At 41.7% G+C, this 17,817-nt stretch overlaps 1 protein-coding gene across 3 annotated transcripts in view; it reads right to left on the minus strand.

Annotated features, from left to right (window-relative positions):
• The window catches only part of LOC101732742, a 147,657-nt gene that overhangs the window by 31,780 nt on the left and 98,060 nt on the right, over positions 1 to 17,817 (minus strand). For 2 of the 3 annotated variants that reach the window (XR_004219904.1, XM_031892117.1), the window contains 2 exons: positions 2,150 to 2,234; positions 1,792 to 1,908 (listed from right to left, as the gene is read on the minus strand). Coding sequence is in view for 1 of the 3 variants with exons in the window: in XM_031892117.1 (XP_031747977.1) it covers positions 2,231 to 2,234 (4 nt within the window). In the remaining 2 variants the exon portion in view is untranslated. Of the gene's footprint in view, positions 1 to 1,791; positions 1,909 to 2,149; positions 2,235 to 10,055; positions 10,215 to 10,958; positions 11,028 to 17,817 lie in introns of all 3 variants that reach the window. The other variant, XR_004219903.1, reaches the window with a different exon arrangement.

Genomic DNA, 17,817 nt, shown 5'->3' on the forward strand with positions numbered 1-17,817 from the left:
CTTTACCCTCTGCCCCAACCAAATACTCCTCCCCATCACCCACACACTTTGTATTCCACCTGAGTAACACTTTACCCTCTGCCCTGACCAAATACTCCTTCCTATCACCCACACACTTTGTATCCCACCTAAGTAACTCTCTACCCTTTACTCGTGCCAAAAACTCCTTCTCTCCATCGCCCACACACTTTCTATCCAACCTGAGGAACTCTTTACCCTCTACCAAAACCGAATACTCATTTTCTCATTTTTACCCTCTGCACCGGCCAAATACTCCTTCTCCCCATCACCCACACACTTTGTATCCCACCTAAGTAACTCTCTACCCTTTACTCGTGCCAAACACTCCTTCTCCCCATCGCCCACACACTTTCTATCCAACCTGAGAAACTCTTTACCCTCTACCAAAACCAAACACTCATTTTCCCCATCATCCACACACTTTTTATCCCACCTAAGTAACTCTTTACCCTCTGCCCCTACCAAATACTCCTTTCCTATCACCCACACACTTTGTATCCCACCTAAGTAACTCTCTACCCTCTACCCCGACCAAATACTCCTTCCTATCACCCACACACTTTGTATCCCACCTAAGTAACTCTTTACCCTCTGCCCCAACCAATACTCCTTCTCCCCATCCCCCCACACACTTTGTATCCCACCTAAGTAACTCTCTACCCTTTACTCGCACCAAAAACTTCTTCTCCCCATCGCCCACACACTTTCTATCCAACCTGAGGAACTCTTTACCCTCTACCAAAACCGAATACTCATTTTCTCATTTTTACCCTCTGCACCGGCCAAATACTCCTTCTCCCCATCACCCACACACTTTATATCCCACCTGAGTAACACATTACCCTCTGCCCCTACCAAATACTCCTTCCCATCACTCACACACTTTGTATCCCACCTGAGAGACACTTTACTATCTGCCCCAACCAAATACTCCTCCCCATCACCCACACAATTTGTATCAGGGCTATAGAGCTAAGGACAGTTAAACCTTCACTGATGATTGTAAATCCTGAACTAAAGACAGAAATACATGCACTACTGATTGTAAGTCTTGTAACTATTGACTGTAACACATGCATGGCTTATTGTAACTCCTGAGATACTATCAAACATACCGGCACTGCTGATTCTAACCTCTCAGTTAGTGACAGAATACCTGCACTGCTGATTAAAAACTTCAGAGCTACTGACAGTAATACCTGCACTGCTAGTTGTGACTCTTGAGCTACTCACAGTAACATATGCACTGCTTATTTTAACTCACGAGCTACTAACAACAATACCTGCACTGCTGATTGTAACTTCTGAGCAACTGAAAGAAATACCTGCACTGCTGATTGTAATTCCTCAGCTACTGACAGAAATTCCTGCACTGTTGATTGTAACTCCTGAGTAAGTGGCATTAAAAGCTGCACTGCTGATTGTAACTCCTGAGCAAATGATTGTAATGCACTGCAGAGCGTAACTTTTGGGCTACTGACAGAAATTTATACACTGCTGATTTGTAACTCCTGAGCTACTGACATGACTAAATGCACTGCTGATTACTACTGAGATGCACTGCTGGTTGTAACTCTTGAGCTACTGAACTTTATACCATTTTAAATAAATCTACTTTACAGATTTTGGATTTTACATATACTACGCATCTGTAAGTCTGATGCCAAACGGACAATCTGGGCCAAATAGGGCTGATCTGACCATTGAGCCTTTCATTGGACCCAGATACTGGAAGAAGAACAAGAACTTCCTCTTGTGCCACCATCTTACCTTAGGGCAGTGCTTTTCAGCCAGTCAGAATTATCAGTTCAAGCTCCTCTCAAAAGGTTCAACCTTTGACCGAGTCGCTCCATGAAGGTCCAACGTCTGGTCATTGCCCCGCCTCAGCTAAGGACATAAGTACAGATATTGGAAAACATTAGAGTAATGTGAATACAATCACTGGGGGGCACCATCCAGTGATTCCACCTTTCCTTTTCTTTTAAGGGTATATATAACTTGATCTCTTTTTTAGGGAACCAAGGGTGTCAGGTTAGTGATCCACAAACAAAAAATAATGGCATCTAAATGAAATAATATCCTATTAAATAAGTAATAAAGTCTGGGTTTCCTTGTCCTGTATACTTACCAATGCTGCCCCAGAAGCAAGGTTCTCACGCCTCATGGAGCTCTAGGAGATTCTATCTTCCCCCTGTGTCTGAGTTGCTTTTTACCTGAGAGAACAATTCACTGACGTTAATATACTCGGCTCATTACGGCAGAACAGTAGAAGGGAATACAGAATGTGAGCGCTAGAGTACGGTAAGGATCTGACTGATCACTGCACAGCGCTACAGATCCCGCAGGAAACTGATCTCACAGAATATAAAGTAAAACAGAGACCCAGTCTAAGGGTAATGGCACAGGGGGAGACCCCTGCGGTACCTACAGTCCCCACCGTATTGGCCACTCACTGTAGCACCCAGCCATTTCCATGTGCTCACACTACAGAGCAAACTGACATATCCTTTATGTTTCATCCATGTTGGCCTTTATATCATTTAGATCTGCTAGAGCAGGGGTCCTCAAACTTTTTAAACAGGGGACCAGTTCACGGGCCCTCAGACTGTTGGGGGGCGGAATACAGTGTGCATCAGCGCGTCACACCGGCCCAAGTGTCTAAGGGGCTAAGGACCACGCTGAGGCAGACAGGTAGTAGTCAGGGGTGAGGACGCAGCGGGAGCCGGTAAATGACCTTGGCAGGCCATATCTGGCCCACGGCCTATGGTTTGAGGAGCCCTGGCCTAGAGTCTCACTCGTGTCCTACTAAACTGTGTGCGGAACTAAAACTTGCAGTCTTGAACTTTTTGCAGTTTCTATTCTAATAATTGCTTTGTCTGTTGTTACTTTATAATACAAAAGAGCAATGAATATCCTAAAAAGTATATCCTTATAACTCCACACAAATTTAACATTAAGTCCAGTGGATCTCAGGTGTCCAGGGTACATATAATTCATGTACAGTATAATATATATATATAAAATCAATAAAGTTTATTAATATGCCTCTTGCTCTAAAATACCCTACAGGGGGCCCTACAACAACAGTAACTCCTGTATAGACAAATACATTTTACGCAAACGAGAACCATTCCCAAAAGAAATAAAATAATAAGTCACACAAATCAATCGGTTGGGATTGGGAGTCGCACCACTCAATAGATTTAATATCAACAGGTTGATATATTTTCTTTAAGACAAGTCACAGAGTCTCAGTGGGGGTATGTGAATCCACATGACATTCAATGATTATATAATAAGGCTCCAAATTGATAATGCCTTGTATTTGATGGTAACTAAGCTGACTAGATCCATATTAGTGGCAAAACAATCCTACTGGGTTTATTAAAACCTAAATAGTTATTTATTGGGTTTATTTAACGCTTAAATGGTTTTAATCAGACTTAAGGCATGGTGATCCAAATTACAGAAAGATCCCTTATCCAGAAAACCCCAAAGCATTGGATAATAGATCCTATCCCTGTGCTTCAGAATATGTGCGCTGGTATTTCCCCACTCTTTGAAGGTTTGAACTTCAAAACGTAGTGACATCTAGTGGGAAAATAAGGGTAGTGCACAAATTGACTAACAGTCAATATTCTGATAACACAATTAGAATACATGGGCATACTGCACTTAGGGGCCCATTCATTAAAGTATGATTTTTTAAAATAATAAGACTCTCCATGGTACATTCATTCATCCATGAAAAAGTCATATTTTTCGTACTTTTTCGTTACCCATTCCAGCTTTGGTATCGTACTGTTTTTTTAATGCTGTTTTTTTTAAAATACATTACATTGGAACAGCCAGTAGAAGAAACCCCTGTAGTGCCCTGACACACTCTAATTGCCATAGGTTTGTGTTCCTGCCACTGGTTAGGCTCATGTCACACAAGGCACTTTGTCTCCCTGGGATATTTTACCAAAAAGTGCACATGATCTTCTTCCACATCTACCAGTCACTTAACCCTTTCACCAACAGCCGATTTGGTCACTTAGCAGGTACTTTTATTGCCCAACAGATTTTGAACATTTGTACACTCTTTAATTTTAGGGGGCCTTTCCTGGGGGGCATTTAAATTTACCCAGGGGAAAAAAACTATATAATTTTTTTCAGGACAACTTCAAGGGGACGTAAAGGCAAAGATGAATAATTGCTAAACACATTCACTGCGCCGCGGGGAGCAATTTTGCAGTACACACTGATTCAAACCATTTGCACATTGAAGCTCTGGAATTTTGTTTGTTGGGCATATCCCCCCTGCTTGAGCTCTGCGTGCCTCCCCACTAAGGGCCACTGGCCGACCAGAACTTTCTGTTACTGGCCACCAATAAGATTTGAGCGGGCCTATAGGCGCACACAGTAAGAGGCACGTCAGCACTATTCTTATTGGCAATTGGGAACAGCAGGGAACAGGGACTGCCTGCTAATTCACTTTGGAGCTGATATGCAACCACCAAATTTTTTCCCCAACGAGGGCAATTTGAGTGCTTCAGTCTTGTAAATGGTGGATACGTTTTAATCAGTATATATTGCAAAATTGTTCCTTATGGACTAAAGAATGCATATAGTAGTTATTATTATTTGCCTTTACATACACTTTAATATTAAAATATGCTAGCATTTGGTGTAATTCCCCTTCTGCAACAAGAAATTGGCTTCAAACTGCGTAAACATAATTTTTATAGATCACAAACTCCCAGCAGCACACTGACCCATTCCTACAGCACTGCTCCAGTAAGCTGCACACTTCTGATTTCAAGGCCAAATGTTCCTCTAACAGTAGGTTTCCCCTAGCAAACCATACATTTCTGGAAAGAACACATTCTGACAAATCCAATATAGGTAATTGTGCATTTCTACTCCAAATCACCAAACTGCAATGCTTTCCTAAAATTATTGTTTTTGTTAATAAAAATGTGTGAACTTTTTTAAAAATGGTTTCAGTCTACAGCATCTTATCTCCCACAGGTCATTAGGTACCAAAATAAAACACCCTAAATATGAATGCCAGGGGTCCAATAAACAGTTTGATGCCCAATGTACATAGGTACATGGCTAAACATGTGCCATTTAGGGCCCCAAAATAAAAATAATTTTAGCTACTGGAAAAATAACACATTTATTGCATTTCATATACACTCACCCCAGAAAGTCATATAGTTTTGAAAAGTACACATTCCCCCAAAACCAAAACAAGCGCGCCTCTTTCAACTCCAACTATCAAACAGCAAAGCTTTCCTAGAGTTGGTGATTTTCATGACATTTCCAAAAATCCACTCAAGGCTTCCACTCTGCAGCTTCTTATATCCCACATATTATTAGGTACCAAGATTAAATACCCGAAGTATGAATGCCAGGGGTCCTCTGAACAATTTGTAAAGGCCCCAAGATGAAAACAAACTATATTTTTATATATTTATATATTATTCCCTCAAATCCATCCATCCAAATGTCTTTCTACTCCAAACTACCAAGCTACATAGCTTTGCTAAAATCACCATAAAACTTCCACTCTGCAGAATCTTATCTGCTACATATCATTAGGTACCAAGATAAAACACTCTATATATGAATGCCAGGGGTCCCTCTGAACAGTTTAATGCCCAACGTACAAAGGTTTATGAAAGTACAAGGCATAAAGAGACCCCAAAATATACCTTGGGCATACAAATTTCATGTTTTACATTTACACTAATTCGTAAACACACCACCAGTTTCAGGGTATTAGCACATAGGGAGATTAGCCGCCCGAGATAAATCTTCACTACCTCAGATCTCCCTGAAACACTTTCCCACCGGTTTCCTCACAAGGAAACTTAGAATTTCTTCAAAAACCTCAGACGGCAGCACCCCGGGAGTTACCTGGGGCGGCAAAAAGCCGTTCCTGGTAACTTTAAGAGCCAAATTTCCATTTCTTAATATGGAATTTTGGCTCTGCTAGTGTAGAGAGCTCTATTACACTCTCTATACCAGCGCTGCGCCCCCCTCTGGCGCTGTAAAGGTAAGCGCAGGGGGGCCGAGAGGGGCAGCATCGGAGGCCAGAAACGCCCCTGAGCGACATGTATGTTTTCCCACCAGAGAGTAACATTATCGGCAGTGGGAAAGCATTTTAAAGAGAGCGTTTGCCCGTGGTAGTTAAGATTTATTGCGGGCGACTAATCTCCCCGTGTGCAGTCACCCTTATATAATCTCTCCAAAATCGCAGACCTGTATCTGTAAGAGACCTGCTGTATGTACCCACATGTATAGCAGCCCCATGCAATAAACAGTAACGCCCCCAATGTTCCTTACTATACACTCTATCCAAATACTGTCTCACTGCAGTTTTCAACGGAAAAAAAGAAGGAAAAAGTGAAAGAAGGGAAATCTGCCAAAACACAGCAAATGTCATTTAGATTGTGGTTCAGCTATAAAATATGTCAATATAAAAAAATATAAATTTTAGATGGCTTTAGTTGAAAACTATTACAGACCAAATTGTTTTTTTTTATCTGTGAAAGGGTCACAATCCACAATGTGCAAACAAAAAACGCATTAATAATAAAACATGTAAAATAATAATAATTTTAAACATTTTCAGGAAACTTTGACACATTGCTCCCTGACACGTTTGGTCTCTTCAGCTTTATCCTGAGCATAAAAACATTGCTAATTCTTATTTCCAAATGATATAAAAATCCCTGAGCAAATGCCCTAAGCCGGACGTTGCAGGAAGTTGGTGCTAAAAGAAAAACCCTTCTGTGCCAATGTGCCACACACCCATGTGGTTTCCTCCTTGGTAGAGCAAACACGGCTGTAATAGCTATATGGGCCACACTAGGGAACCATAACTATAAATAACATTTTTTTTTTTTTGGTGTAAATTGAATTACTCTCATCAGTTTCCTACCATCTCCTAATTGTTTCCCCCACCCCACATGAGAGACTTTACCTTTTCTGGTAATTGTATTTTTCTGGTTTTCTGCCCAAGGTTGTTAGGATGAATGTGGGGCGGTGGCTGCAGCAGAGGCCAGAGAACCCCCTCCAATCTGACCCTCCTTCTACTGATTTCTTCTTTTTCACAATACAAGGCAGAGGCCGGAACTTGGAACCAACAGAGAAAGCTTCCGGAAGTCTCACTGCTGCAGTAATAAGAGTGAGTGAATGAAAGAGCAGCGCCCCCTACTGTCCAAACCTGCTTCAGCTCTCCAGCGCTCCATAGAACTCAGTCGGGTGTGAAAGGCTTTCAGTGACTCTCATTCTGGGTTAAGCCCCGCCCCTCTGCTTGGGAATGTGAAATGGAACAGCCGGAAGCAGGAAGCGGAACTGGATTTGTGCTAAGAGGAGACTGATTTCAATTACCTGGGGGAGGTTACTAAATGGAGTAATGCATATTGGCAAATGAACCAAAGTGTATAATAATGTGTAATGCCTCAAACACCCAAAGCAAAATCAACTACAAAAAGCCCAAGATTGTAAAAATACATATATAATAAATTACAAAAATGTATTAAAGAAAACTGCTACTGGGTTTTATTGTGATGTGCTGCTATGTGAGTCTATAGGCCAGCACATGGGATGCCACTGAAGGAGGGGCGTATGATAGGCAGCACTGTCCCAGAGTACATTGGGGGCGGATAAATGTCTCTCCACAAGAGAAAGGGTAAATTAGACCAAATGTGTTTGTGGGAAACACACAGTCATTTAAGACAAATTGCACATAGGCTGCTCCTCTGCCCAACAGGTACAACTTCCACTCCCACTTAAAGGGGAGGCATGTCTCTTCACAAAATAATACAAAATCATTTTATATATTATTTCCCCTAAATATTTCTTTGCAGGTAGGGATTAGTCTGTGGTTCTCCTTTAAGAGGAGAGGCTACCCATATAATTCATGTATATAATCTCTGGGTTTGGAAAATGATCCTCCCCTTTTCCCTCACTAGGGTTGTTCCCAATACACTGCTTACTAATGTTGCAAAGTCCTCAGAGCACTTCAAGAGAATATCAAAGTGCGTGTTATGTCTCCTCCAGACCCTGCAGACCAGTCAGGGTTCTCCTTTTTAGAATTTAGTTAATAACAATTTGGATAAGAAATGAGATTTTATCCGAGAGGCATTGCAGATACAAAGCGGCCATGTTACTAAGGTTCTGTTCCAAAGCCCCACAGTAGGAGACCATTGCTTTCTCCTCCACTCCTTGACCTTCAGATAAATCATTTGGAGGACAATTTTCATTGTTACCAAACTTGCCATAAATAAAGTCATTTCCTGAATTTAACATGCTGATTTGATGCATTCCTTCTTCCTGGAAATGATGAGAGAAAAGTCTAAAATTGAATGAAGCTGCTGATCCCTGGAACGAGCACTGTACTTTGTAGCACTTTGAGGTAAAGGGAATCGTGAAGGAGAAGGTCTTTCTGGCGATGGCCAACCCGATGATTGCAGGGTACATGGAGCTGTACTCAGTTTAGTTGGTAAGGCATTAGTACATCCAGCAGACTGGAGAGCTTCCTTGGTCTTATTCGGTGTAGGGTGGGAAAATGACTTGCCATTACGTGTAAATATCAATTTCAAGGGAAACCCCAGTGATAGCAGATCTTGTGAGATCTGGGGATCTGATCGATGTGCAGAAACTGAGATGGTAAATGGTAAAGCATTCTTGCAATTCTGACTCCAAGATTCTGGAATTCCTCGTTTTCTTATCTCGACAAAACCTGTTCTCCAGGTATTCTAATTTCAATTGGAGGTTCAGAACCTGTTGTTTAATTCAATTACTTAATTAAGTCCATTTTTGTATTGTCCATCCTTGATTCGAGTGTATCTGTGTGTCTTGCCAATTCTTTATCTTTCTCAGAAACAGCAGTGATTTGTGCAGTAGCCTTGTCCATTAATGACTGGAACACCACTAGAACACTGTCAGATTGGTCCAAAGTTAGAGGACTTGTTTGAGTAGTTTGGGAAGTGGGAATTGCAGATTCCGCTTCCGCCCCATCCGAGTTCTGTGCAGATTGTATCAAACAACCAATTTGTTGCTTCAAGAAAGCGACAATTGGTTTTGTGGACAGAGGAAGGGAGAGGTTTTGCTTTTTTCTTTGATCATTAAAGATAAATGAAATTGTAATCCAGGAGAAAGTTAAGTGGCACAGTAATGTGGAGGAAAATACTTGTAAAGAGAAATATTTAGCTGCACAGTAATAAAACATCACCTTTCCAAGATAATTTGGTGTTATGGTGCCATCTTATGGTGAAGGAGTTGAACTACAAAAGTATTTGACAATACAGTCCACAACCTCACAGTCCCAAAATTACTGAATATAACAGTGCATTTTTAAAGTGTTGAGAAAAAGCTGAAAGCCAGTGATAGGTTCTCCAATATCATAGAGCGATTTGAGATATAAACCTTTCAAAGTGTTGTAGGAGATCTTAACGCCAATACGTCAGGTTATTAAACTCTTTATGCAGTTGTATTAGTCCAAGGGGCATATTCATTATAGTGTGGAAGCCAACATCACCAGTCATGTTGCCAATAAAAACCAATTAGCAATTAGAATTTGAACGGTCAACTACAAAAACAAAGATCTTATTGGCTGCTATGGGCAACACCACCAGTAATGTTTGTCTCCAATGTTAATAATTACTGCCCCAAGTGTAAGACTAATAACCTTATGACTTACAATAACCATATGAATGCCATGGTCAGAACATAAAGTAAATCAGCTTATGCATTCCCAAGTAGAAGCAACAAGGTCAATAAATTCATTCCAAGGCTTAATAGTTGCTATAGTGGCCTGGAGCTAAAACAAAAACAATTATGCCTCCATATAACTATAGAAAAAAGTCCAGAAAAATGGTAGAGAAGTTTTCCAAATGTCAATCAAATATACTTAAATTTGCATGTAGTTGACCGCTTAAAAGCTACAATGCTCAAAAAAGAGATAGGTATGTGGCAAAGCTAACTGGGCGCCAGGGTGAGAGATTCAACAAGAATAATTAGAAGCCAAAACTCACAATTTCCCTGTGAGCTGAAAAGCCTTAAGTACGTCACACCAGTCCTCCTGCCGGATACCGCGACTCACCATCCACACTGTAGGGAGCAGAGTCAGGCAGAGATTTGCAGGCTCCAAATGGGCAGCAGGCGTCTCGCTCAGGAGTACTCCAAGTCCATCTCTGTAAAGAAAAGGGACAGCTAGCAGGGAAAAGGCATCCCTAATTTCACAAAAGAGACAGCAAATAGTCAACTCCAGTCAAGATTAACTGGCGCTCCGAGATCTGCGGCCTGCTTGCTGGGCGATGGCCATGCTCAGAAATACTTAGTACAAGTATTAAGTGAAGGGCTGTCATGTTCACTTACTAGAGTTTTTAATATCTTCGAAACAATTGTTGTTGTTTACTGCTTTGTTCAAAAAATAGCCTTAAAGAAATATTTTTTTACATCATGCAGGGAACTGGAGTTGTGAGAGGGATGTTCCCTTGCAAGAACAATGTAATAAGGAACTGATAGATCAAGTTGCAACTTTATCCTGGGCAATATGGAGGGACACTTCTAGATCCAGTTGTTCTGACCCAGTACAATAAGGCACTGGGCAGGTTAATAACAGAAGCTGCTGACACAGCAAATAAGTTTCTCTTTGATGCTGTTCAGATTCCCAAAGCTTGCTATTGAACCTTATTAACGCACACTGTTTTGCAGAATGCAGTACGCTAGACTCAGGGATAACATTCCCCGTGTTGCTGCTGTTCAGTGCGTAACTGCATCTCCCACAGAGGCTTCTGGGAATCATAGTCGAACAACAGAAAGGCCAGTGACTGCTTGAGACCTGTGCCTGTGGAGAAACCTGTGTATCTGCCGGAAGGATGAAGAAGGCTGCACAGAATGATGAGCACCATATAAAAACAATAAAAAAATCTTACCTGACAACAATCTGCTTTCTGATTCCCAGCGTCCCCAAGTATAGATGACTAGAAGCATTTTATGTTTAACTGTGGAGAGAGGCAAAACAGGTGTAAGAACAACATAGAAACTGGTTGGCATAGTTCCATCTGCAACATGTAGGCAGTTAACTTATGGGCAAACTTTGTCTTTAAGTGATAGAGCTCCTAATTTGTGTATGGCCACTCGGGAATTATTGGCCCTGCAAATTCATAGAACTGGGCAGCACTGCAACTAAAGCTCTGCAGCACCACTTGCCAATTCTTTAATACACATTGGGGCACATTCATCAAAGTACCAGTTCGAAACCGGAAATGGGAAAAATTTCTGATGATCGCAAATCGGAACAGTCATGGTAATATATTGTAAAATATTGTACATATAAGTCACGAAATTTTCGTATCGAACGATTGTAAACGGCGGGAAAACCTTTATGAATTTGATCCTTCAGTGCATGATTTTGGAAGCCTCCCATAGGGCTCAATGGCACTCTGCAGCTCCAACCCGGCCCAAGGAAAGTCTCCCATAGGGCTCAATGGCACTCTGCAGCTCCAACCCGGCCCAAGGAAAGCCTCCCATAGGGCTCAATGGCACTCTGCAGCTCCAACCTGGCCCAAGGAAAGCCTCCCATAGGGCTCAATGGCACTCTGCAGCTCCAACCTGGCCCAAGGAAAGTCTCCCATAGGGCTCAATGGCACTCTGCAGCTCCAACCCGGCCCAAGGAAAGTCTCCCATAGGGCTCAATGGCACTCTGCAGCTCCAACCCGGCCCAAGGAAAGTCTCCCATAGGGCTCAATGGCACTCTGCAGCTCCAACCCGGCCCAAGGAAAGTCTCCCATAGGGCTCAATGGCACTCTGCAGCTCCAACCCGGCCCAAGGAAAGTCATGATACCGAAGCTTGAATGGATCCAAAACTTTTGTACTCGGCGCAACAATACGATTTTGTCGTACAAATTTTGTTGCAAAGTACGAAAAAGTCACGCAAATGTGCGAAAAAGTTGTGCAAAGTATGAAAAAGTCACTGAAAATACCCACAGTACGAACCAATATGATTTTTTTGTATTCGGAGTCAATGGTACTTTGATAAATGTGCCCCATAATGTAAGTTTACGTTGAATAATTAATGCATACGTTGCCCCTGTCCCTATCTGGGAAGGACATGCCATGTGTGGGAATATTACAGAGAGGGCAGGTTTGGGGGCTGATTGGGGCATGCCAGGGTATGTAAGAATAAATAGTGCAGTGTAAGTGCCATTGCGCAGGACATTTATTGGTTGATCAAATTTACCCTCGCTTCTCTGTGGAAACGCACTAGCAGAATGTCTTGACCATTTGGGGGCCTCCTCTGCTTATACAATAATCTCCTTTTCTGTCATACAGACAATATAAAAGCTTCTCCCGGCTGTCTCACTACAGCATGTAGGTTCCCTACTAACCAACACCTGAACTCTCAGTCCCTAACTGCTGCACAATAGCCCAGGTTACTAACTCCAAACGCTACCTCCTTGTTGGGGCAAAAGACTGCCCTTGATACCCTAACAGCTACCTAACCAGCCCCAAGGTGGCACTGGCACACTGTGCTCCTACTTCCCCTGGTCTTGGCTAAGTGCAGCCCTCCTTACAGTCTCACAGCTGTCAAACTGACAGCACTGGCACAATGGGGGTATAGCATTTTATCCCAATAACCGGAAGTGACCTCACACACAAACACATTTCCAGAAGTGACATCACATGTATCCACAAAATCGCTGCTGAAGCGGAAATATTGTACCCCCATATGTGCAAATGCATCAAATGCCGTCACCAAACAAAACTAACAAACTAAAATAAATGTTACCTCCTTACAGGTATTATATATTTATGAGAACTGTAGCTTTCTCTACAGGTACAGTTCTGAGATCTATTCAAATGCAATGACTGCAGAAGTAGGACATGGAACTATTTAAGCCAAAGCTTAGGAACAAAGGTGCAGCACTCATAGGGCATATTTACTAAGTCACAGAAACTTTTTCAAACTGTGGACCGAAAGCTCGAATTTATCAAATTGTCACACAAAAACCAGCATCAAAAATGGAAGGGACATCTGCCATTGACTTCTACAAGATATCAGATATAAATTTAAGCTGTCAAACTGTCAAATTTGGATTTTTAGCCATTTGCAAAAGTCACAACTTTTTTTTTCTGTGACTTTTAACCCTAAAAATCTGAAAGAAAAAAAAAATTGGGAAAAAATAATCCCCCATATATCCCCCATAGAGACAGCAGAATTAGGAGAATGAGCCTTGGGTACAACTCGCAGTCTTGCACAGTGTCAGTATATGAATCCGGGACAGATCATCCCTCAACAAACAGCAGGTTTTTGCTGTGAGATTATTTATGGGGCATAGTGGTTTTATTAGGACCTTTTCCCTAGTCTATATTAATCAGATTAAACTACAAACTTTACTGGTACTATTTGCCATTAAACCTCTTTTTACCCCACCATGGGTACATACTAGTGCAACAAGTTATCAGTTTCAGCTCCATACAGCCCCTAAATGTCCAATGTCAAATGTTGAGATTTTCAGGGATCAAAATGAATTTCTTCTTTACAAAATGTATTCTCACCCTACAACACCCACAGGTTCCTGAAAATCTTACTCCGTTCTGCGGAGTTTAATGGGGTTATGTACTGCCCAGTAGCTGATTGCTTATGTTTCCCATGCAACCGGCTTATAAGGCACCGTCATTTTGCCATAAGAATGTCAAATAAGGGTAAAGGCACACCAGGAGATTTGTGCTGTAACATTTAAATGCTTTAGGTGGAGGCCATTATAGTCAAGGCCTTTGGCACTGTAGGCCATGGGTAAGCAGGCCCGGATTTGTGGCAAGGCCACAAAGGCCCGGGCCTAGGGCGGCAGAAGTTTAGGGGCGGCATGCCGCCCCGCCGCAAGAACATTTTTAAATTTATCTCCCATACGGAGCAGTCGGGACCTCTCCCCACAGCTCAGTATGGGAGTTAAAAGGAGCGCACTCGCGGCTGCGGGGGGTTGTCGCGCGTTCGCGCATGTGCACAGGTGGAGGGGGGGCACCAACAGGGGCGGTCTCGGGGCGCCCAGAAGAGAAATCCGGCCCTGTGGGTAAGAGCACTAGCAAAGCGCCACACGTGACATTATCCGTACTCCTTTGTGCTATATTGGGCATATATTGGGCATTGCTCTGCCTTTTATGTCTCATCAAGGGAAGAGGGAGAATTTTAGGAACTAAAAAATAACGTAAAATGTATTTTTCCCTCAAAAACATTTAATAAAAATTGATAGTACTGGGGAAGCAACAGTTACAGTGACTCCACAACAAAAAAGATGTGTCCTTTCCTCACAAGTAAAATAATATAATAGTCTCACTTGAAAGAAAAATAACATACACAAAAATCCTTTTATTAATCCCTAAGGGGCTGGACAGCTGGTTATTACCAATAAATAAATACAAATAATTGACATTTCTGTTTGGTACTAAATAACTGCACTTGGGCTGCAGCTCTGTGCGTTATTCCTGCTTCGGAAACAAAGCCACCTGTATTAGAACCGAGATGCCTCATTAGATCATTTACTGAGTTCCACATCATAGACACGCTAAGCTAAGTCTAGACCTTCAGATCTTGCTCGGGCATTCCGGATAAGGGGTCTTTCCGTAATTTGGATCTCCATACCTTAAATCTACTAAAAAATCAATCAAACATTAATTAAACCCAATAGGATTATTTTGCATCCAATAAGGATTATTTATATCTTAGTTGGGATCAGTTACAAGGTACTGTTTTATTAAAATAGGCAATCATTTTTAAAATTCTGAATTATTTGATTAAAATGGAGTCTATGGGAAACGGGGTTTCCGTAATTCGGAGCTTTCTGGATAGCGGGTTTCTGGATAAGGGATCCCATACCTGTACTATCTGCCATTGATATCACCATGCACCCACACAGTAGCAAATGCTTACCAGTTCTCAGTTTCTGACCCATTTTTTTAGATTTTAACATATAAATGGTTTATTGGCGTGCTTCCTGTGGCTGTGTCTAACGGGTTGATTCCCTTTCAGGCTAACATTTAGTATGTTATAGAATGGCTTCTTCTTAGCAGCTTTGGATTGGTCTCCTTTATTTTTTTTCAATGTAATTTAATTGATTTTATTTAATGAAGAACAATATGCAGGGTAGTTCGGTGTCTGGTGTTTACGGTGTCTATTTCTTCTTCTGTTCTGTACTTTCATGGTGTTCGTATTGTGCAGTAAGCTTTTGTAGGGTGATCCCTAGCTTAGGAGAAGATAGTATTCTAGAGAAAACCCTGGTCTTGGGTGCTGAGTGAATTCCTCTAGATCTTTTGTCCTGTTTCATTTAATAATAGCGTATACTCCTTGGTGAGGTTCCCTAATAGTGCTGCTTGGGGTGGTGGGGTTGCTTATTTATCTGCCTGAAGCTACCAGTTTGTCCCAAGTTTGTAGCACGTACATTAACTTTCTGTCATTTCTGTCTCTAAATACTCGTTCTTTCATTGGTAGCCACTGAATCGCCCAGAGTGGGGAGTGTGTTATTATGTCCCTTACAATCCCTTACATTCCCACTCAATCATTTCCCAGCAGGCCTAAACGGTGCGTTATAGTAATATTGGAATTAGAAGCCCCCTCTCAGGCCCTCTCTCTGATCTAGATGTCCCTCAACCCCTGTCACAACCGCAAATCATAACAAACCCCATTGAATGGGACTTTGCTGGGATGTCCTGTACGGCCAGTCTGGTTTAAATAAATATATTGTTTCAATGCGTTGGATAGTTTCATTATAAACACGACACTACATATCAGTCATTTAGTATTTATACATTGTTTCATATATTTCTGCCACCAGCAATGATTCACAATCTTCGCAATTTTTTTCAGATAACACACAAGTTAGTAATAACATATTAAGAGAACAGGGCCGTTAAATGAATACTACATGTACCGTGAGTGCAATAATATATATTATATATCTACAAGTTGCATAGCAATAGCTATCAAAATGTAGCCAAATCTGAATGCAATGGGCTATAGGCAGGAGATGCAAACAGCTTATCTCTAACGTTCCTGTCTAATATCAATATTGTCTTTATTAGGTGCCTTGTCACAAAGAAATATGGATTTCATCAGATGCTCTATTTGTTGTCTCTTTATATATTTATTCTGCCACTCGCTATCACCATGTATTTAGCAGTAACATTAAAGGGAAGCCCCACTCAGAAACTCTTTTGTAGTGTTACAAAAACCCAATGGTTTTAAAGTTGTCTGTAAATGTTATGACAAAAAAACATTTCATGACATGTGACCAGAGATGACTTCACACACAGCAATGTGACAGTTGGTTTTGTCCGTTGGTTGACTTTGTGGTGAGAGGTAAGTCTGAATCCCCTCTGAGAGATTTTTTGCCAAATAACCCTTATTTTAGCTAAAAAAAGATGGGAAATAGTTGGGTGATGCCCCCCTAGACTAGCGGATGTTGCTCCTCTCACAGATTTTAGTGAATTTGGAGAATTTTAGAGATGACATTAATCTTAGCGCTGGTTGGGAGACACAGACACAGGCTTTGGCAGTTCTGCAGCAAATATATATATATTTTTTTGACTGGGGACCCCATAAACATTTGGAGGCCATACAATACATACATTTTTCCTCCCAGTATTGACAGGCTCCTTAGAGTTCTGCCCCTTTGCCCCGGGTATCTGCCCTGCTCTCATGTAGCAACCTTAACATTTAACTGAATACAAATGGCAGAGAGGGTCCGGATCACAAGAGCTCACAGTCTCTTCTCTCTCTCCCCATTACATGAAATAGAGCGATTTGAGAGATTTAAAGCGATTTTGAGCTATTTGCAGCGACTCTTACGATCCTCGGTGATACAGAAGAAGACAAACAAAAGTCTTTATAAAGACTACAACCCGACATCTATAGTAGAAGAACAGGAAGAAGAAGAAAAAGAAGAAGAAGAAAAAGAAGAGGAATCTGCACAGTGAGTTATTAATAAATCTAAATTTGTTTATTGGGAGTCTCCACATTAACCCTAACCTTCCCTCTATTTTATATTACAGAACCATCCGACATGGGCCTCAAGAACAGCTGCCTGAGACCCAGGAACCAGGTAAGGCTGCTCACAACTTATTTTTTTTTCTGCCCTCACAGAAGTCACTGTTGAGAAAGGTAACCAAGGGGTTAAAGGAGAGCCTAACCCAATTATAAGCAGCATTTATGTTCCATTACTTTTAAATAGAAATATAAGGGATTATACAAGTGTGTAGCCTGGGAATTACATTTCCTATATTTACTTACAAGAGTCGCCATATCATGTACGTTATCTACCATCAATACAACAGCACCCCTAGTGGTAATAAATACCTGCCACTTTGCTATTTCCCTCTGTGGTAGGAAACTGGCACATTATTATTACTATGAATTTAATAAAAACTGCTTAAGCCCTTAATGTCTTCTCTTTTCCTTCATTTCTCTAGGGCTCAGCGAGAACATCCTGTGGCCCCAGCGCTGACCCCTATCTGCGCTCTATAAAGAAGAAGATCGCAGAAGAAATCCACAGAGCACAGACAGAGCTGTGGATCAGCAAAGCTGCACTGACACTGGACCTGCCCAGGAAAAGTGCAGCTGAGTGGAAGAAGGAGAAGAAGGAGATAAAGGCCAGACTCAAACACCTGAACAAGGCCTTGCAGGAGATCAACGCTGCTATCCAGCACTGCACTGTCTAGGTGCCTTCTCCTTATCCGCAGTTCCACCAGCGCTCACCCCTCCTTCCAATATATGGTTTTATACACAGGGGCACACTGAAG

The sequence above is a fragment of the Xenopus tropicalis genome, chromosome 8 (assembly GCF_000004195.4).
Source record: "Xenopus tropicalis strain Nigerian chromosome 8, UCB_Xtro_10.0, whole genome shotgun sequence".
Taxonomy (NCBI): Eukaryota; Metazoa; Chordata; class Amphibia; order Anura; family Pipidae; genus Xenopus; species Xenopus tropicalis.